The sequence below is a fragment of the Gorilla gorilla genome, chromosome 8 (assembly GCF_029281585.2).
Source record: "Gorilla gorilla gorilla isolate KB3781 chromosome 8, NHGRI_mGorGor1-v2.1_pri, whole genome shotgun sequence".
NCBI classification, from domain to species: Eukaryota; Metazoa; Chordata; class Mammalia; order Primates; family Hominidae; genus Gorilla; species Gorilla gorilla.
Window position 1 is genome coordinate 113,766,949 of NC_073232.2, and position 22,237 is coordinate 113,789,185.

At 39.9% G+C, this 22,237-nt stretch overlaps 1 protein-coding gene across 10 annotated transcripts in view; it reads left to right on the top strand.

Annotated features, from left to right (window-relative positions):
• The window catches only part of BTRC (beta-transducin repeat containing E3 ubiquitin protein ligase), a 204,891-nt gene that overhangs the window by 147,446 nt on the left and 35,208 nt on the right, over window positions 1–22,237 (top strand). For all 10 annotated transcript variants that reach the window (XM_019035292.4, XM_019035294.4, XM_063709765.1 and 7 more), the window contains one exon: window positions 21,642–21,873. In XM_019035292.4, coding sequence (XP_018890837.1) covers window positions 21,642–21,873 — 232 coding nt within the window. The remainder of the gene's footprint in view (window positions 1–21,641; window positions 21,874–22,237) is intronic.

The window sequence follows — 22,237 nt, forward strand, 5'->3', positions numbered from 1 at the left end:
TGGGCTCAAGCAATTCCCGTGAGTAGCCAGGATTATAGGCATGCACCACCATGCCCAGCTAAATTTTTTTGTATTTTTAGCAGAGGTGGGGTTTCACCATGTTGCCCAGGCTGCTGTCAAACTCCTGGCCTCAAAGTGATCTGCCCACCTCGGCCTCACAAAGTGCTAGGATTACAGGTATGAGCCACCATGCTTGGCCACTATGCAGTACTACCTTTTAAATAATTATGTATCTTACCACCTCCATAAATAAAGCCCTGGGTCCTTGATATTATATTTAAGAATATACCCTCCAAAATGTCTTGATTCTGTCTTTGTCACACCCCTAACCCCCATTCTCACTGCTGCTCTCCTAGTTCATGTCTATTCTGATATCAGCCCACTCTTCCATCCTTACTATGTAGGCCTACGAGATTGCTCACTATCAAAAAATGCTATCACCACAGAAAGATGAGGTTACAAATTCTGCTTCTACCTTCCAATGAAACTTAATTCTTTCAAATGGAAATCAAGCCTCAGTGCTTGTCCATATTCATTTAGTTATTACAATAGCTATTATGCCACCTTGGTCTTGAGGGCACTTGATGGACTTTCGAATCTGAAAGAAAAAGCTCTCTGCAATACAGCAGGCTATGGACTATAATGCTGAAAATACAACTGGCAAAGAACAGTGGCCATCTGATCATGAGCTCTTAATAAAGTTTTGAGAGGATTCCAATGGGTTTTTTATATCTAGTTGCAGACTTTTCTTGTGGCCCTACTGTGGTTGTGCACTGCTTAATGATGGGGATATGTATGAAGATGTGTCATTAGGCAATTTTGTTGTATTGCAAACATTATAGAGTGTACTTCCGCAAATCTAAATGGTATAGCCTCCTATACACCTAGGCTATATGGTATACCTATTACTCCTAGGCAACAAACCTGTACACCATGTCAGCATACTGAATACTGTACTCAATCGTAACATGATGGTGTTTGTGTATCTAAACATTTCTAAACATAGAAAAGGTATAGTAAGAATACAATGCTATAATCTTAGGGACCATAGTTGTATATGCAGTTATTGACTAAAATATCATCACATGGTGCATGACTGTACTTTGATTTGGCCCTAACGGAGACCAGTTGGTGTATATAATTTTTTGCCTTCTTATGAAGCAAAGGGATTATTAATAAAGAGATAGATTCATGTATAGACAGTTTTCTGAAAGCCTTTATTAAATACTGGAAACTGTGGGGAGGGATAGTTGGGGTAATTATCAGAAGAGTTGATGTGAAAGAAATGAGGCATATTGAAACAGAAAACTTCAAGAAGGCATTAGTAGGGCTTCAGATCGTAGTGTCAGCCATGAAGAAGGCTAAAACCTTAAAGCTTTTAAGATTTTGAATTATTAATTTTAGAGTCAGCATGTAGAAAAGTCAGAGAATAATAATATTACCTGTGTACCTGTCACTCAGAATGACAGCATTTCTTTGCATTAAAAATTCAATTGTTTAAGAAAAGTTTGACCTATTCTTGGGATTATAGAATATCTTGCTTGCCCAAATAATATTGTGAAAAATGTTTTTTAAAATTCGAGGGCCAGGCACAGTGGCTCAAGTCTGTAATCCCAGCACTTTGGGAGGCCAAGGCAGGTGGATCACCTGAGGTCAAGGAGTTCAAGACCAGCCTGGCCAACATGGCGAAACCCCGCCTCTACTAAAAATACAAAAAATTAGCCAGGCATGGTGGCACACACCTGTAGTCCCAGCTACTCAGGAGGCTGAGGCAGAATTGCCTGAACCTGCGGGGCAGAGGTTGCAGTGAGTGGAGTACACTGCACTCCAGCCTGGGCAACAGAGTGAGACGCGTCTCAAAAAAAGAAAGAGGTGTATGCTTAAACGCCAATATGATGGGTTTTAAGTAAGAACATGTGAAGAATGAATCTCTATTTTTAAATTTATGTATGCAATTTTATTTTAACTTACAGTAGAACTGGATTATAGACTCAAAGTTTAAGAGCCAGACTGAGCTTCAGATAATCCCATCCACTCACTCATGTTACACATGAACTCCCATGCCAGTAGATACTTCCCCCAGGTTATATGGCTAATTAGTGATTTAGACTGGGCCTAAATCTCTTTAGCATCATGTTGCCTCACTTTTGCTTTCAGGCTACATTAAAACATTTATGTCAACTATAAGAAAACTTTTTGATGAATGGTTTGTTTCCAGAGCATCAAAGTTCTGTATGTATTCCTTAAATGGAAAATAGAAATGAACTACAGTGTTTGATACATAGAAAAATTCCATGGGAAAGAGTTATTAGTACCCTTGAGCCTCGTATTTATAGTGCTCCATATGAACTTAAACCACTCCCAGGTAAAATAAAAAGGTTAGGTAGTAAACCAGAAAATGTCTTTATAGAAACTATTTCATGCTCTAAGAAAAGCCAAGTTCTTCAAAGAAAGGATACAAGTCCTAATTTTAAATCAAGTGCATAAATTTTATGGAGGTGACTGTCTTCCTGATTTTCATTTTCTTATTACAACCCCTCTTCCCAGAAAACACCTACACAAAACCCCTGGTGGGAGTTTGTCCCATTCTAGGTTAAACAAACAAACAAACCATTTTTAGTGACCCTCAAAATTCTGTGTCTTTTCTCAGAAAGACCAAAAATCTGCAATCTCTAGTCTATGTAACCCCACTAAAAATGGTGCCCATGTAGGGGACATATAAATAACCTCCAAAGTTACAGGGTAGTAGAGTTTTTCTGCCTATTTCTGAGAGAAAGGAAAGTGGATGCTGACAATAGCAAGAATTTTAGTCTGGTTTCTGCCCTGGCTCTTGTCTTTGCTGATTCTAAAACAATGCCACAAATCAGAAGGAAGCAAAATATACTCTGTGCCCTACAGGATGTTAGCTCTTGGGTAGAAATTGTTCAAGTGGATTTTAAAAATTAGAGTAATGCACTGAGAGTCTTGTTACCATTCTGATAATTTCCTTACTGTTCTTCCTTCCCTGAAGTTGGGTGTTATGGGAAAACATTGTAGCAATAGCTCTGAAAGATTGAAAATGAAAAAAAAAATCAATGGTAGATGTCTTTTATTCCATATTGTAGAAGATCTTTGAGGGCTTCCTTTTGCTCTTTTCTGTCTTCAATTATTAAGTTTCATGAAACATTAACCTACTGTTAGTCTTCATTCCTTTTGGGAGTTCAGTTTTACTTTGGTTCTTAAATTTTTGCATACCAATCTTAGAAAATGGATTAGATTGCCAAATTTGAGTGCCTATGGACAAAGCATCAATATAGTGATAGTAGCAGCCTTCTTGGTGAGAGAAGGGGACTCCAAATATGTTTACACCACAAGACATTTTACCACTGTACTCACAAAAAGCAATACCCACCTCCTTGTTCATTTAGATTAACAGTTCAGTTTCTCAAATATTTTTGAGCTGCTGTTATATAGATACTGAAAACTTATATGATAATCTATTTTAAAGTGAAAGTTTCTGGACATAATATTATTGTAAAAGAAAAGAGGAGTATATTTAAATATAGTGAAGCATTAAGCTAATTATAATAAGTAACTATGTAGATTACAATCCTTTTTAGTTAAAACTCATCACAACTTATGCCCTTACTATGTGCCAGGTACTCTTTCTGAATACCTTTATATGTATTATTTTAATCTTAACATTAGCCCTTCTAGCTAAGTATTGTGACTATCACCATTTTGTAGATGAGGAATTTGAAGCCCAGAGAAGTTAATTAATTTACTGAAGATCACACTCCAGGTAAATAGTAGAGCTGGGATAGAATCAGTGCCAAATTGTGGTTTTTTTATGATATTCTATTACATAAACTCCTTCAGAAAGACATTTAAGCTTGCTTCAGTGTGGCACTTTGAGTCTCAGTGCATATGTAAACCTCTTTTGGTTATAGAAATGCATTTATCCATCTATGCAAAGCAGTCCTGGTCTTCTACATTTAGTCATAGTCATTGACTTGGAGCTTCATTGTCATTGAAAAGAGGAAGAGGACCAGAATTTCATTTTAGAAAAACTGTTCAGCTTATATAATAACTGCATTTTGAAATCTGAACTTTACTAACTTGTGTGAATCTGAGCAAGTTATTTTGATCACCTGTGCTGAAAAAACAGATGCTGCATCTAAACTTAGCTTTTCCTGGATAAATTAAGAAAACAATTACCAAAGTATTCCAGATAGAAATATCTTTAGTCCCTTGATGTTCCCAGGGTTATTAAAGTTTTACCTGAAGATAACCAAGACTTCCAGAAATTACAAGTCATTTACTTCATTCACTGCAGCTAAGAGAAGCTTGTGCTGCTGCCTCATAGAATTATTTCTTGCTGCATTTAACATGTATTAACAAGCATTTGAAAAGAGTTGAATTTCTTCTAGAAAGCTGAGTTGGCTTCTTGAGATCCTATCCAAAAAACTTTGTATTTTCCTAATCCTGGTTTTAGATAAAGCTTCTCAAAGGCTTTTTTCAGGAGCAAGTTTTACGAAGTTGTTGAGGCCTTTTTATAGAACACAGAAATTGAAGGATTAGAGCACAAAGAAGAGCAGGGTAGTTTTTTCCTTCTTTATTTAAACCTGACTGTATTTTTCCCATACACTTTTTAACTGTTTTACATGTGCCTCTGTGTTTTGCTCTGACATCTGATGCATTCCCTACTAATGTTAGAACTGAATTTTCTGATGCTAACTGAAGGGAGAAGGGTGTTGGGGATAAGTTGGGCAGAAGACTCTCAGTTTCAACTTTCAGCATCACAGAAATTTTATTCTGGTAATCTTAACGTAATTTGACATCTAGGTGAACAACTTCCACCTGAGGAAGTTACACAGAAAGAACAACCAGATTCCAGACAATTAAACTTTATTACTCCGCCTGAAACATTAAGTAGTGGTTTTAAAAAATAGTTTTTTATCTCCTCTCCCTCTTGATGTTTATTGTGTGGGAGAGGATGTTTGTCCAACAAGCATATTGCTCCTCTTAGAGCAGGTGAGCTTGGTAATGCTGGGTCCCTTTTGCATTTGGTTATATTCATTCTCCCCCTTCCCACCTATTTCTCACTTCATCTCTCCTGTAGCCATCTCCCTCCATCTCTTCCCCAGCTCATCATCTCTCCCCGTCCCTATCTTTCCCCTAGACCTGCTTATCCCTCTTCCTTCATCCTTATCCCATCTCTCACCAACCCCACTGCCTAGTCTCCACTGTCCTTTCCCCAATCCTCAGTCACTTTTGTCATTCCTCTTCCTCTTCTACCCTCTTCTCTAGCCCTAGCCCTTCCTCTCCTTCCTTTCCTCCTTCTGCTTTCCCATTTTCCCCCTTCCCTTTCCCTTTTCTTTCTCTCCTCACTTCCTCTCCCTTTGACTCTCTTTCCTTTCTCCTCTTTCCTCCCCTCCTTTCAGCTCCCATCATCACAATAACCTATAATTCTCTGTCCTCCAGGATCAGATCTTGACTTCTCTAACAGCAAAGATTAATTTTGCTTGCTCTGATCAATTTGATATTATGAACAAAGAATTCTCTAGATGGCACAGATACACTCCCCCTCCCCCACATTCTTCAAATATTTGACTAATAAATTTTTAAAAATTTTTGTTTTCTTTTTGAGATGAAGTCTTACTCTGTCACCCAGGCTGGAGTGCAGTGGTACAATCTCAGCTCACTGCAACTTCTGCCTCCCATGTTCAAGCAATCCTCCTGCCTCAGCCTCCCAAGTAGCTGGGATTACAGGCGTGCACCACCGCACCCGACTAATATATATATATATATATATTTTTTTTTTTTTTTAGTAGAGACGAGGTTTCACCATGTTGGCCAGGCTGGTCTAAGACTCTTGACCTTAAGTGATCCGCCTGCCTCAGCCTCCCAAAGTGCTGGGATTACAGGCATGAGCCACCATGCCTGGCCGTTGACTGATACATTTTTAAATAAACAGAAAGATGGCCGGGCGCGGTGGCTCACGCCTGTAATCCCAGCACTTTGGGAGGCCGAGGCGGGCGGAACATGAGATCAGGAGTTCAAGACCATCCTGGTTAACACGGTGAAACCCCGTCTCTACTAAAAATTCAAAAAAATTAGCCGGGCGTGGTGGCAGGCGCCTGTAGTCCCAGCTGCTCAGGAGGCTGAGGCAGGAGAATGGCGTGAACCCAGGAGGTGGAGCTTGCAGTGAGCAGAGATTGTGCCACTGCACTCCAACCTGGGCGACAGAGCGAGACTCCATCTCAAAAAAATAAAAATAATAAAAAATAATAAAAAATATATACCCACCAAAATATGAACATTATGTCTTTGTTGATAGTTGAAATTATGGGCAATTTCCATGTTTTTTGTGTATCTGAATTTTTCATATTTACTAAAATGTGTCTACTGTAAATGCTATTTTTAGAAAATGAATTAAACATTCTTTGCTTGACCCCCCCATAGATCTTTATTTAATCAAAGTGAAAACAAAATGACTCAGATTTGATCCTTTTTGAAGATGAATTTGGTTTGCTATTTTGATGTTCAGTTTTCCATTTTTTTTTTTTTTTTTTTTTTTTTTTGAGACGGAGTCTCGCTGTGTCGCCCAGGCTGGAGTGCAGTGGCACAATCTCGGCTCACTGCAACCTCCGCCTCCTGGGTTCAAGCAGTTCTCCTGCCTCAGCCTCCCATTAGCTGGGACTACCGGTGCCGGCCACCACGCACTGCTAATTTTTGTATTTTTAGTAGAGATGGGGTTTCACCATGTTGGTCAGGCTGATCTCGAACTCCCAACCTCAGGTGATCCGCCGCCTCAGCCTCCCAAAGTGCTGGGGTTACAGGCGTGAGCCACCTGTAGTTTTCGCGCCTGGCTAGTTTTCCAAATTTTTTTACCTTTCAAAATGGGTGGCCCTTTGAACTGAAGCATGAAGCCATCAGCTCATTGGCACTATTGTAGCACATGGTGAATGTTAAATACAGTTGCTCAAGTTAGGCTTCAACTCTAAGTCCTATAAGACCTTTCCTGCCTTTCTCTGTCCTCCCAAAATTTAGTTCATGTTTTTCTATAATATTTCAATATTAGAGTGTTCAGTCTGGTAGACTTGGCAATTTTTATACAGATTTGTTTTCAGCCCTGTTATCAGTCTTGGGGGTGGGGAGGACAGGCATTGATGAGCAGCAGTTCTGTTATATACCTTGTTTATTGTCCTTAGTAGTGTTGGTTATAAAAAGTGTAACAGTCATGCTGTACCAAGCCAAGATGCCAACTCTGCCATAGTTAAATGTTAAAATTCCAAGCTCAGATTCAAAATTGACTGAAAGGAAATCTTTCAGCAGACTATTTCAATCTCAGTTGCCTAACCCTAGGTATGCAAGGTGGATGGCAAGGCTAGATGAAGTGCTCTAAACAACTGAAGTTTACTTATTTTCTAGCTATAGTGTACTCATTGTTTCACAAAGGGTTAAATTATGTAGTTAGTGAATGCTTTTCTAGCTGCAGGGGTTTTTGAAAAGAGATCTAGGAATTCTGCAGTTAATTGAATTCTTCAGGCATGGACTCAGGGTCTCTGAAAAAATTTGAGTGAGCAAAATTCTCTTGCTTTGCTCCTAGATATAGTTCATACCATGTCTTAGGAATCCAGAATTATTTTTTGAAGGATTTTATGCCTATATATGCTGATTGAACATTTAATAAGATAACCACGACATTTTAAAACATTTTATACAATGTATTTGTTTCCTTGCATTGCCCTTCTCCCTGTTTTTTCTTCTCTTACTTCCCCAAGTCTGTATCACTGGTGCTTTTTTCCCATTTTTTCCCATCTTGTGAGCAAAGTTTTAACAGTACGTAGAAAGTTAACTGCCTGGAGTCTTTTAAATATAAGTAACACGCAACCAGTAATAAGCTGTCGGTTGATTTTTTGCTGCCTGCAAAGAAACATAAACACAGCGCTCATTTCTGGCAGGTTTTTACTGTCAGAGTTTCTCCTATTATATTTATCTTACAATTTGCCAGGGGGTGAAGTTATTAAGTTTTAGCAGCAGCCATCGATCAAGTTCACAAGTTAACACGATAAAGGCTCTGTGCCGCTCCGATCCGGGGAAATGATGATCCTCACTCGGTAATTAACTAAATGAGAAAGTTAAATCTTACTTGAGAGCTGGGAGAGATGAAAGAGAGGTGTTTGTCAGTTTCTCAGTGGAAATTAGAAGCAGTTTTCTGCAATTCCCTAAGCTGCTGCTCTGTCATATTTTACATAAGCACTGGGAAAACGTCTTGTAATTAGTGCTGTCATGGAAGATTTTTTTTTGCTGAAGGATGTTGGAATAATTCATTAGATTATCAAGAAAGGCTTGTGTCCTGAAATGATTAGCACAGTGAAATTTAAACCATTAACGATAACAAGTTTAGAGCTTGCTGCAGTGCAGAGGCACCCGGGGTATGTCTGTGCCTATTTCAATCATTTCTTATAATTAAACATTATGTCCTTTTTTTTTCCTCACCACTAGGACCCATCCAAAAATCCTTTTAAGGTGGCACTATCTACATCGGTGGGTTTACCAGCCTTGGAGGTGTGTGTAGTTAGTAGCTATAATAATGCAACAGTAAATTAAACTGCTGTGAATTTCTTGGTTTAGAACAAAAGAACCTATCACCCTGGAAGCTATAAAGTTGCATGAGGGGGCCAATAAAGAAGCTTGAGTTTCAGTTTTGAAACCTAAAAATGTTAAATGACTATCCTGTCTCTTTAACTATGCCAGAAATTAGAAAATAATGAAAAACTGCTTTGTTCTGAATTTGATGAATTTTATATATGACTTTTCCTATAGTTAGTAAATAGAAAAAAAAAGATTGGCAAGTGTCCAGTCATTAAATAATCGTATATACTGGGCAATGTCAGTTCGTTTCCTACTGGGCTTTATTTAAAGGAATTGGAATGACTACAAGCTTTTTCTTGTTGGTTATTAGAAATCATTCAAATTCATAATGTGAACTTTCCCTCTACTGACAAATCTGCCCCTTCCTGTCTTCCATGTTCACTAATCAGATCTGACATGTTTATGAGTTCACCTAATATGTAATCATATTTAGTAGAGGCTGTTAAAATATTAATACAATAATCCCACTGAGAAATATGATGTTTACTTCTGTTGAAATGTGTGCCCCATTCTATATGTACCATTTTCTTTTCATTTGCACTCCCACTTCCCACCCTACTCCAAAAAAAGGAATGGACTACTCCTTTGATCACTGAGAGTTATAAAGTTTAAGAACTAAAAGTAGGCTGGGCGTGGTGGCTCACGCCTGTAATCCCAGCACTTTGGGAGGCCGAGGCGGGCAGATCACGAGGTCAGGAGATCAAGACCATCCTAGCTAACACAGTGATACCCTGTCTCTACTAAAAATACAAAAAATTAGCCAGGTCTGGTGGCGGGCGCTTGTAGTCCCAGCTACTGGGGAGGCTGAGGCAGGAGAATGGCGTGAACCCAGGAGGCGGAGCTTGCAGTGAGCCAAGATTGTGCCACTGCACTCCAGTCTGGGCAACAATGCAAGACTCCATCTTAAAAAAAAAAAAAAAGAACTAAAAGTAGAATGTTAAAAGTTATTATCCCACTTTTGAGCATTAATTTCCTTTTTTCTGCATGTTCAATTTGTGGCTAAATTCTTTCAGTTTATCTTGAAATGTCCTTGTAAAAGGATGCTCAGGTGCCAATGGGCTCTAGCCCTTCTGGGTTCCTTTTCTTTTCCATTCTAGCTCTTTAGAAATCTAGGTCTCCCTGCTATCACCATCTTCATCGCTAGGTGTGCTTACTTATCTCTTTCCATTCTAATCAAAGTGTAAACAATCCTATTTCCTCTCAATTCAAGCATGACAAAGGCAATATGGATTTTTTTTTTTTTTTTGAGACAAGGTCTCTCTCTGTTGTTTAGGCTGAAGTGCAGTGGCATGACCACGGCTCACTGCAGGCTCAACCTCCCAGGCTCAAGTAATCCTCCCACCTCAGCCTCCCAAGTAACTGAGACTACAGGCATGCACCACCACACACAGCTAATTTTTTTTTTTTTTTTTTTTTTGTAGAGATGGAGTCTCACTATGCTGCCAAAGCTGGTCTCAAACTCCTGGGTTCAAGCAGTCCTTGTGCCCTGGCGTCCCAAAATTCTGAGATTACAGGCATGAGCCACCATGCCTGACTGGCTTTTTTTTTAAAGATGCTTTTGGCCGGGTGCGATGGCTCATGCCTATAATTCAAGCACTTTGGGAGGCCAAGACAGGTGGATCACGAGATCAGGAGTTTGAGACCAACCTGGCCAGCATGGTAAAACCCTGTCTCTACTAAAAACACAAAAATTAGCTGCGCATGGTGTTACATGTCTGTAATCCCAGCTACCTGGGAGGCGGAGGTTGCACCATTGCACTCCAGCCTAGGCAACAGGCAAGACTCTGTCTCAAAAAAAGAAAAGAAAAGAAAAAGAAAGATGCTTTTACAAAGAAATCAAAGGAAAATAATCAGAAAAAGATCTTTTAAAGTCATTATTTTTGGCCGGGTGCAGTGGCTCACGCCTGTAATCCCAGCACTTTGGGAGGCAGAGGTGGGTGGATCACGAGGTCAGGAGATCAAGACCATCCTGGCTAACATGGTGAAACCCCGTCTCTACTAAAAATACAAAAAAATTTAGCCGGGCATGGTGGTGGGTGCCTGTAGTCCCAGCTACTCTGGAGGCTGAGGCAGGAGAATGGCGTGAACCCAGGAGTTGGAGCTTGCAGTGAGCCGAGATCGCGCCACTGCACTCCAACCTGGGCGACAGAGTGAGACTCCATCTTAAAAAAAACAAAAAAAAAAAGTCGTTGTTAGATGTTTATTTAACTAAAGCCTGACAATAGCCTCTAGAGAGTATAATATAGACTTAAAAAATCTCTTCCTTTCCCCCTCAAAATCCTTGTAAGTTTTGCCTTGTTTCTCCTGGCCGCAGGAGCAAGAACACTGTTGTATCCCCATCCAGATTAATGTACCAGACTAAATATCTAAAGGATCAGCCTTAATGAGGTAGTAAAGTATTATACTAAAATAAATGTATATTATGACCCAGACTTACAATTCTCAACAGGGGATTTCTCCTCCTTTGGTTTCTCCTCCTTCATCCTCTGTCGTGAGAGTTAAAATACCTTTCTTTTAAACATTTCCTAATCTGCCTAATCTAATCCTAGCCATAGTCACATTTTGCCTGGATTATTTTATCAGCCTTCTAATTGATCTTTCTTCCTCTGCTTTTGCAACTTGCTCTTATTATCCCCTCCCCACCTTTCCAGCCCCTGCTCCATTCTCTGTGTGGCAGCTAGTATAAATACTTGTAAGGCACAAATCAGACAATGCCATATGTGACTATTTCAAAACCTCCAGGGGCTCTCGTTTACACTTCAGATGAAATCTAAACTCTGTAGGATGGCCTAGAAGGCCTTATATGATCTTAGCCCCAGCCACCTTAATTCCCACCATTTTTCCTTAATTCCCACCATTTTCTTATTCATTCTGCCCAGCCACATTGGCCTTCTGTCTTTCACTTGAACATACCATTGCACTAGCTCTTCCTTCTATCTAGAAGGATCTTCCCCAAGATCTTCACAAGACTGACATGTCATTCAAATCTCAGCTCAGGTGTCACTTCCTTTAGAGGCATTTCTTGACCACTTCAGTTAAAGTAGGCTGCACTCTTTACTTCTTTTCTTTTTCTTTTATTTTTAAACATGATCTCACTCTGTTGCCCAGGCGTTCAAGCAGTTCTCGTGCCTCAGACTCCCAAGTAGCTGGAGCCACATGTGCGCACCACCATGCCCAGCTAATTTTTGTATTTTGGGTTTTTTGTTTTGTTTTGCGACAGAGTCTCACTCTGTTGCCCAGACTGGAGTGCAGTGGGCAATCTCAGGTCACTGTAACCTCTGCCTCCCGGGTTCAAGTGAGGGTTCACACACTTCACACACCATCAAGCCCAGCTAATTTTTGTATTTTTAATAGAGACGGGATTTCGCTATGTATGCCTGGCCAGGCTGGCCTTGAACTCCTGACCTCAAGTGATCCACCCACCTTGGCCTTCCAAAGTGCTGGGATTACAGGCGTGAGCCACCGTGCTGGCTGTATTTTTAATAGAGACGAAGTTTCACTATGTTGACCAGGCTGGTCTCCAACTCCTAGCCTCAAGTGATCTGTCCGCCTCAGCCTCCCAAAGTGCTGGGATTACAGGCATGAGCTGCCACCATGCCTGCCTTTACTCCTTATTTTATCTTTCTTTGTTTTCTTCACAATCCTTACTGGTTTCTGAAATTAACATATTTATATATGTTCTTTCTCCACTCCTCCTCAGAGAAGGCAAAGACACTTTGTATGCCTGTTCACAGCAGTTTCCCTATTACCTGGTAAAGTGCCCAGCATAGAGTAGTCACTCAATAAACTGTTGTTGGTTGATTGATACCACTAAAGTTCCAGGTTTAGTCAAAATTGTTGTCCTGCCCCTCCTAGGCTACAGCCTTATCCCCTGCAAAACCTTGCCTATTTTATTCTTAAATTAATTCAGCATTTAATCATTATATCCCCTTTCCCCCATAGTTCTCAATGCCAGAGCCTTTCCTTAAAGCCTTTCTCAAAGCCAAATGGAATCCTTAGATATCTTTTATCATTTGCATCTTTCTTGTCATAAATACTTTCTTCATCTAGTCCTTGCAACCCCAGTACTAAAGAGTGTCCTATGTCTGGAATGTCTTTCTCTACTTACTCTATACCCTTCCTTTTGGTTAAAGCAGATTTGGATGCAAACTAGAAATACTTGTCATTTCACCATAAAGTTCAGTCAGTCCACTATGTATTTCCCAACCTATACATAATACAGTTAGTAAAGTCAGCATACTTAGTATTACAGTGATAGTTGATGGCCAAGCCAGTTGGTGTCTGCAAGTGTCTATTTTTCCCTCCTGGCCCAGGCTGCAGCTTCAGAGAAATTCATGGTAATTTTGAAAGTGGTACATGAAATATGTTTTCAGAGAGGAAACTAGTCCCTAGCCTTTGAGAACTAAGCTGAAGGACAGTTCCAGAAATACTTAACTCCTTTCATTTTGTGTGCTTGTCACCTGACAGCTTCTTTCTTTCTTGTGGAGACAACTGTTCACTATAAACAAAAAAGAAGAGGGAGATGTGCAGGGGTGGCAGAAACTTAGTGTTACCATTAAGCTGAGGCTGTTTGTCAGCTTTCCAAGACACTTGAACAGTAGTGGTTGAGTCATCAGGCTTTTGTTGGGAAAGCCAAATCAATTCTACTGCAACCAGTAACCATTATATCTCCCATACACTCTAATATACAACCTTTTGATTTTTTAATAATTGAACTTTTTCATTGTGTCCTTGTAGATTTTCAGAAGTTCTCAAATTGGAATTTTGCTGAATTTACTTTAGATAATTGTAGAAAAATCTGTATTGGAGAATGGTAGAAGAAAGGGGCTTGACAACAAAGACCTTTATCTTTAGATTTCTCTACAAACATAATACCTTAGTTACAAATAAAATTCATATTACAGTGGATTTATCAGTAGGAATACTCTACTCTTAGAAGTTTTTTTAAAATAACTTTATTAAAATATAATTTACATACAATAAAATACACCCATTTTAAGTATATAGTTCAATGAATGTTGGCAACTTGCGTAACAATCAAGTTAGAGAACATTTTCATTGTCCCAAAAACATCCCTTGTACCCTTCCCCAGTCAGTCCCATCTCTACATCCAGCCTCAGGCAACCACTGATCTGTTTTTCTAACAATTAGAATTACTGTTCCTAGAGTTTCATACGAGTAGATTCATAATGGACTCATTTGTACCTGGCTTCTTTGATTCAGCATGTTTTTGAGATTCATCTTTACCATTTTGTGTGTCTGTGGTTTATTCTTTTTGTTGCTGAGTACTATTCCATTCTACAGCAACATCACAGTTTGTTTACCAGTTAATCTTTTGATGGACATTGGATTATTACCATTTTGGATTTTTATTAATATGGAAGCAAAAAACATTAATGTACCAGTCTTTGTGTTGAACTGTGTTTCGTTTTAAGGAGGTAAGTACCTAAAGTGGAATTGCTGGGTTGTTTGGTAAGTATATGTTTAACTGTACAAAAAACTGTCAACTTGTTTTCCAAAGTAGTTGTACCATTAAACGTGACTGCCAGCAATGTGTGAGAGACCCAGTTGTTCCTCATTCTTGTCCACACTTAGTATTGTTAGTCTTTTAAATTTTAGCCATTCTAGTAAGTGTGTCATAATGTCTTGATATTTTAATTTGCATTTCCCTAATGACTAATAATGTTGAACATCTTTTCATATGCTTATTGGCATCTGTGGATCTTTTTTTGTGAAGTATCTGTTCAAATCTTTTGCCTATTTAATAAAACAGGATTTTTTAAAAATTATTATTGAGTTCTAAGAGTTCTTTATAGATGCTGGATACAAGTCCTTTGTGAAATACATTTATTGCAAATGTTAATAAAAATGACAAATCATTTTTGGAAATCATGTTTTGAACATGCCAATTTACTGACATTTTTTTCCTTTTATAATGTTTGCCTATTCCAAGAACGTCAAGGTTTTCTCCTGTGTTTTATTTTAGAAGTTTTATAGTTTTAGCTCCTACATATAAATCTAGAATTAAGTTAATTTTTGTGTATGATGTGAAGTTAGGAACAGACTTCATTTCCTCTATGGATATCCAATTGTTGAAAAGACAATCCTTTCCCTATTTAATTTTTTTTTTTTTTTTTTGAGAAGGCTCTGTCACCCAATCTAGAGTGCAGTAGCACAATCTAGGCTCACTATAACCTCCACCTCCCAGGTTCAAGTGATTCTTGTGTCTCAGCTGCCCTAGTAGCTAGGATTATAGGCGTGTGCCATGATGTCCAGCTAATTTATGTATTTTTAGTAGAGATGGGGTTTCACCATGTTGGCCAGGCTCGTCTCGATTTCCTGACCTCAGGTGATCTGCCTGCCTCAGCCTCCCAAAGTGCTGGGATTACAGGCATGAGCCACCGTGCCTGGCCTCCCCATTGAATTATCTTGGCATTTTTGTTGAAAGTCAGTTGGCTGTATGTATTTCTGGACTCACTATTCCTTTTCATTGATCTACACTTGTGTCCTTACACCAAAGCCACACTATCTTGATTACTATTACATATCTTGAAATTTACTAGTCTGAGTCTTCCATCTTTTTTCAAAGGGTTTTGTGGTTTTTTAGGGTTTTGTTTGTTTTGTTTTGTTTTGTTTGAGACAGTTTTACTCTGTAATCCAGGCTGGAGTGCAGTGGCACGATCTCGGCTCACTGCAGCCTCCACCTCCCGGCTTCAAGCAATGCTCCTGCCTCAGCCTTCAGGGTAGCTGGGATTACAGGCATGCACCACCACACCCGGCAAATTTTTGTATTTTTAGTAGAGACAGGGTTTTACCCTGTCAGCCAGGCTGGTCTCAAACTCCTGACTTCAAGTGATCCACTCACCTCAGACTCCCAAAGTGCTGGGATTACAGGTGTGAGCCACAACACCTAACCGTTTTTTTTATTTTCAGGAATATTTTGGTTAAGTTTAGGTCCTTTGCTTTTCTTTACAAATTTTAGAATCAGCGAGTTAATTTGCCTGCTGAGACTTTGATATTGCACTAACTCTATAGGTTGATTTGGAAAGAATAAACATCTTAATAGATCCAATTTCTGAATACAGTGTATCTCTCCATTTATTTAAGTCTTTTTAAAATTTCCCTCAGCAATGTTTTATAGTTTTCAATTTATAAGTATTACACAAATTTTATCAATTTTTTTTTTTTTGAGACGGAGTCTAGCTCTGTATCCCAGGCTAGAGTGCAGTGGCATGATCTCAGCTCACTGCAATCTCCACCTCCTGGGTTCAAGTGATTCTCCTGCCTCAGCCTCCAGAGTAGCTAGGGCTACAGGCATGTACCACCACGCCCGGCTAATTTGTTGTACTTTTAGTAGAGACAGGGTTTCACCTTGTTAGCCAGGATGGTCTTAATCTCCTGACCTCGTGATCTGCCCATCTCTGCCTCCCAAAGTGCTTGGATCATAGGCGTGAGCCACTGCTCCCAGGCTAAACTTTTATCAAATTTATTTCTGAGAATTTTATGTTTTTATGGTACTACAAATTGTATAGGTGGATGGTTTTCAAAAAATGTATTCTTTTTTAATAGGTGTAGGAGTCACTCTCAGGGTGACTAGTGACCTGAAAAGGGACACAAAGGGGGCTAGTGAGTCTCGTGATGATCTGTTTCTTGATCTGGGTGTTGGTTATGTGGGTATGTTCACCTTGTGAAAATTAGTTGAGTACATTTAAGATTAAGCATTTCTATTTATGTTATACTTTAATGAAAATTAAAATAGAAAAAAATATATAGTGAAAAAGAAGAATGTACTTTCAAAAAGAGAGGGAAGGCTCAGCTCCAACAGTGTTATAAGCTCATTAAGAGTGTTGATTGATGGAACACTTGACTGTATGCTAGGTGGTGTGCTAAGCATGCTTTTCATGAGGGTTTTTTAATTTGTTCCTTACAAAAACCCAATGAAATAGAACCTATTATATTATTTTCCCGGTTTTATAGATGAGAGAATTAGACTCAGAAAGATCAAGTTATTTATTCCATGCCACACAGCTGCTAAATTGAGGAGCTAGAATTTGAAACCAGGTCTTTTTACTCCAGGGCCAAAGCTTTTAAAACAATACAGCATGGGGTAGTGGTTGAGAGTAACCCATTTGTTAATGGATCTCAGGTATGTGTCTTTCTGCCTCATCAAAAAAATACTCGTTTTGAGGGGTGGTGACTAAAATGTATACCAGCTAGAATAGCCCAGAACAGTTGATAAATGCGTGAAATCTCAGTTTATACTTTATGTCTAATAACCAAATGTGTGATTCCCACTTATGACTTGATCATTGAAAGTATCACAAAGTCTTATCTTTAGCTTCTGCAGTAGGATACCCAGACTTTTTAAATCCTTAGGCAGTTTTACCTAACAGTCTGATAGCCACTGATCAAAGCATGACTCCTCATGATTATAGCAATATCTCATTTATTTAATGTATAAGTGGAATAATTTCATTAAGTTGCTGATTGTTCTTCTCTGTTACTGGCATTCTGGTTTTTATCCAGAAAACAGTACTCCAGTAGCACCCAACTCATGTCCATTTCCACCTTTTAAAAGACAAAGGGTGCATTTTAAAAGGCAAATATATAAAAAATGATAGAGTTTGGGAGGTTTTCATTATTGGGATTAGAAGTGGCATTTAGTCAAGCTTATAAGCCTGCCTGTGTGTTAGTTCTCTAAATCTTCACATTTCATGAGTTTTCATTTCTGAGATACAAACTAATAACTTACACAAAAAGCAACCCAAAACTCCCCCAAGGCCTGTGTCCAACAAGGTTCTTAGTAATCATTTTTAGTCTGTATCATAGGCAACAGTGGCATTTATGCTAGAAAACATCCACCTCAACACACCAGGATTACAGGTGTCAGCTCCTTCTGTGTATATAAAATGGCCTAATGCCATTCTTGAAAATATGCTTTCAGCTGTGTATCTTTACTTTGTAAAGAGGCCTGTGTATAGGATTTAACATCTAGAAAATAAGCAAGCCTCAAGAGTTCAGGGCTGCAGTGAGCTATGATCACACCACTGCACTCTAGCCTGAGTGACAGAATAAGACCCTGTTTCTAAAAATAAAAGTAAATAAATAAAAGAAAATAAGGCAAGCCTGAGCCTTGAAATGAATTATCTAAATGTGGTACAGTTTTATAGCATGTTCCACATTGAGTATGTCTGAGCAGGGATGAACTCTATGGTAACATGGGTCTTTCTGCCACATTTGGGTTGCCTTAAGTAAATATGCCAAAGATCCATCAAATTACTTTGAAAAGTACCCAGTTGTACCCATTTGTGATTATCCTTTAAAGAAATACTTTCTTCAGAGTAGCAAAAGTTTCTATTGATTTCTGATTCTTTTCCCAGTGTCCCCCAGCTTCAAACTTGGGTGTGATTTTGTCTCCTTTTTTCTCATACTCATATCCAGTCGATCAGCAAATTCAGTAGGATCTGTCTTCAGAATATACACTGAATCCCAATTATTTCTCACCACCTCTATAGCTACCACTGTGGTCCAAGAGATTGTTCTGTCTTCCATGGACTGTTGAAGTAGCGTCTTAATTGGCCTCCTTCTATTTATGTCCCATATAGTTTTAAAGGACCACGTAGCAGTGGTCCTTTTAAACAGTGTCAGATTGTGTCGCTATTATGCTTCTGGGTGTTTGCCCATGTGGCCCCTCTGTATGGCTTCTCATCCTCCATACCTGTCTCTTTCTCAGATTAGCCCGAGTTTCTTACATGGTAGCTCAACGCTCTAAGGAGTAAGCAGAAGTTGCCTGGGCTTGGAAGTCCCAGAATGGAATGCAACTTTCTCCCCATTCTCTTAGTCAAAGCCCAGATTCACAGAATAGGACATAATCTCCGCCTTTTGATGGGAGGAGTAGCATTCATGTAGAGGGAGGGCTGGAGTTGCTGGGGCCAATCTGTGGAGATTAGTTACCACCACCGGAATGACCAGGATGATTTGACCCTGGCTACTTCTCCAGCCTTAACTTTTCCTTGCTCACTCTGTTCCAGCCACACCAGGCCCTCTTGTTCCTTGAACATCCCAGGCCGACTGCCACCCAGGACCTAGGGTCTCAAAATTTCCATTGCCTAGACCATTCTTCCTCGCTGTCTAGTCCTCATTTCCTTCATGTCTGAGTTAAAATGTCACCTTTTTCAGGAAACGATCTCTAACCACTTAGACTTAAATAATTCTATTAGTTTTTTGTTAATTGCTGCCTAATCACCACAAACTTAGCAAGTTAAAACAACACGTATTTATTAATTCTGTGTATAGTTCTGAGGGTCAGAAGTGTGGCACATAGTGGCTGGGTTCTCTGCTGAGAGTATCTCAAGGCTTAAATCAATCAAGGTGTTGGGCTGGACTGAGTTCTCATCTGGAAGCTCAGAGGGAAAATCCTCTTCTCAGCCTTTTTTTTTTTTGAGATGGAGTTTCGCTCTTGTTGCCCAGGCTGGAGTGCAATGGTGTGATCTCACCTCACTGCAATCTCCACCTCCTGGGTTCAAGTGATTCTCCTGCCTCAGCCTCCCAAGTAGCTGGGATTACAGGCGCCTGCCACCACACCTGGCTAATTTTTTGTATTTTTAGTAGAGATAGGGTTTCACGATGTTGGCCAGGCTGTTGTCAAACTCCTGACCTTAGGTGATCCACCCACCTCATCCTCCCAAAGTGCTGGGATTACAGACATGAGCCACCACACCCGGCCCTCAGCTCATTCTGGTTGTTGGCAGAATTCAGTTCCTTGCTGTTGTAGGACTTAGGCCCCCATTTTCTTACTGGCTGTCAGCTGGGGGCTCCTTTCAGCAGCTAGAGACTGACCACATTGCTTGCCAGCTGTCCGCCTTCCTCTTCTGTAACCCGTTGAAGCAAACTCTGTGCTTGTAAAGCCTCATACGATTAGGTCAGATCCACCTGAGTAATCTCCTTATCTTAAGGTCAGCTGATTTGGATCCCTCTTTTAATGACAGCAATACCTACATTACTGTTCGAATAACTCAGAGAAGGTATGTGTACACCAGGGGCCAAGAGTCTTGGGGACCAGCCGGGTGCAGTGGCTCACGCCTGTGATCCCAGCACTCTGGGAGGCCAAGGCGGGCAGCTCACCTGAGGTTGGGAGTTCGAGAACAGCCTGACCAACATGGAGAAACCCCGTCTTTACTAAAAACACAGAATTAGCTGGGCATGGGGTTGTGCACCTGTAATCCCAGCTACTCAGGAGGCTGAAGCAGGAGAATCACTTGAACCCGGGAGGCAGAGGTTGCAGTGAGCCGAGATCATGTCATTGCACTCCAGTGTGGGCAACAAGACTGAAACTCTGTCTCAAAACAAACAAACAAAAAAGAATCTTGGGGACCATCTTAGAATTTTGCCTACCACAATAACATACTTTTTTCCTGTCCCCTTATCCTGCTTTATTTTTCTTCATAGCACTACCTACATTATATATTCTAAGTATTTGCTTGTATTTTGTTTGTTTATTTGTTTGTTTGTTTGTTTGTTTTGGGGGACAGAGTCTCGCCCTGTTGCCCAGGCTGGAGGGAAGTGGTGCAATCTCAGCTCACTGCAACCTCTGCCTCCCGGGTTCAAGTGATTCTCCTGCCTCAGCCTCCTGAGTAGCTGGGATTACAGGTGTGTTCTCCTCACCTTGGCCTCCCAAAATGCTGGGATTACAGGTATAAGCTACTGCACCTGGCTGCTTCTGTTTTTAATGTGCCTTTCACACTAAGAATATATGTTAGTGATGTTAGAGACTGTCATTTTTGTTCATTGTTATATTCCTAGTACCAAGGACAGTGTTTGGCACATTGTAGAGGTTCAGTAAATACTTATTGAATGAATCAATTAATAAAAAAGACTTCATGGGAAATACGGAATATTTTATGTTATGGAAAAAGGTAGATTGAGCATACGAGTGTTATTTTAGCTTTATGTCCAAAAAGGTACCACAGAGTCTCAGAATATTCTTTGGTTTCTCTTTTCATGAAGAACTTCTTATTTGACAATTAAAAACCAAGTTGTTGGCCGGGCACGGTGGCTCATGCCTGTAATCCCAGTACTTTGGGAGGCTGAAGTGAGCAGGTCATTTGACGTCAGGAGTTCAAGACCAGCCTGTCCAACATGATGAAACCCTGTCTCTACTAAAAATATAAAACTTAGCCAGGCGTGGTGGTGGGCACCTGTAGTCCCAATACTTGGGAGGCTGAGGCAGGAGAATCGCTTGATTCTCCGCCTGGGAGGTGGAAGTTGCAGTGAGCCAAGATCATGCCAGTGCACTCCAGCCTGGGCGACAGAGCAAGACTGTCTCCAAAAAAAAAAAAAAGTTGTGATGACGGAGCACAATGGCTCACACCTGTAATCCCAGCACTTTGGAAAGCCAAGGCAGGAAAATTGCTTGAAGCCAGGAGTTTGAGACCAGCCTGGGCAACAAAAGAAGACTCCATCTCTACAAAAAAAAAATGTTAAAAATTAGCAGGACATGATAGTGTGTACCTATATAGTCCCAGCTACTCTGGAGGCTAAGGTGGGAGGATCGCTTGAGCCCAGGAGCTGGAGGCTGCAGTGAGCTATGATCTCACCACTGCACTCCAGCCTGGGTGACAGAGTGAGACCTTGTCTCAAAAAAAAGTTGTGAGCAAGTAATTGTATAAATGTCCAACAACTGTTGTATACAAGAAAAAGCAAATTAGATTTTTGGCTTGCTAGTAATAACATGCTTTCAGCTTTCGGTTTTTATTTGTGTATCTTCAAATATTAAGAATGTCTTCTGCAAACTTTTGGAAATGGATGCTTAGTCTTCTGGCATTATAGCTGATTTACCAACTTTCTATGGTATTTCTGTGGTTTTCCACGTAATTGCTAATAGAATAACAGAGTGGGCTCAATCATGTAGACATAATATAGCATGCCATACCAGAAAATCATATATATTTCCCTCATTTTCAATACTAATCATTTTATGTTTCTTTTAACCCCTTCTACAGACAAAACTTGCCAATGGCACTTCCAGTATGATTGTGCCAAAGCAACGGAAACTCTCAGCAAGCTATGAAAAGGAAAAGGAACTGTGTGTCAAATACTTTGAGCAGTGGTCAGAGTCAGATCAAGTGGAATTTGTGGAACATCTTATATCCCAAATGTGTCATTACCAACATGGGCACATAAACTCGTATCTTAAACCTATGTTGCAGAGAGATTTCATAACTGCTCTGCCAGGTATGTCTACAAGTGTTTGTAAACCATTAATTTGCTATGATGATAAGAGAACTAGATCTCCAGCTATATATCTCTCTTTAAAAGTCTTTATTGGCTTTATTTTTACAAATTAAGTTCCTTAACTGTACCTTTTTGGTATAAAGCTTTTTTTTTTTTGAGATGGAGTCTTGCCCTGTCGCCCAGGCTGGAATGCAGTGGTGTGATCTCGGCTCACTGCAACACTGCAAGCTCCACCTCCCGGCTTAACGCCATTCTCCTGCCTCAGCCTTCTGAGTAGCTGGGACTACAGGCGCCAGCCACCACACTGGGCTAATTTTTTGTATTTTTAGTAGAGATGGGGTTTCACCATGTTAGCCAGGATGGT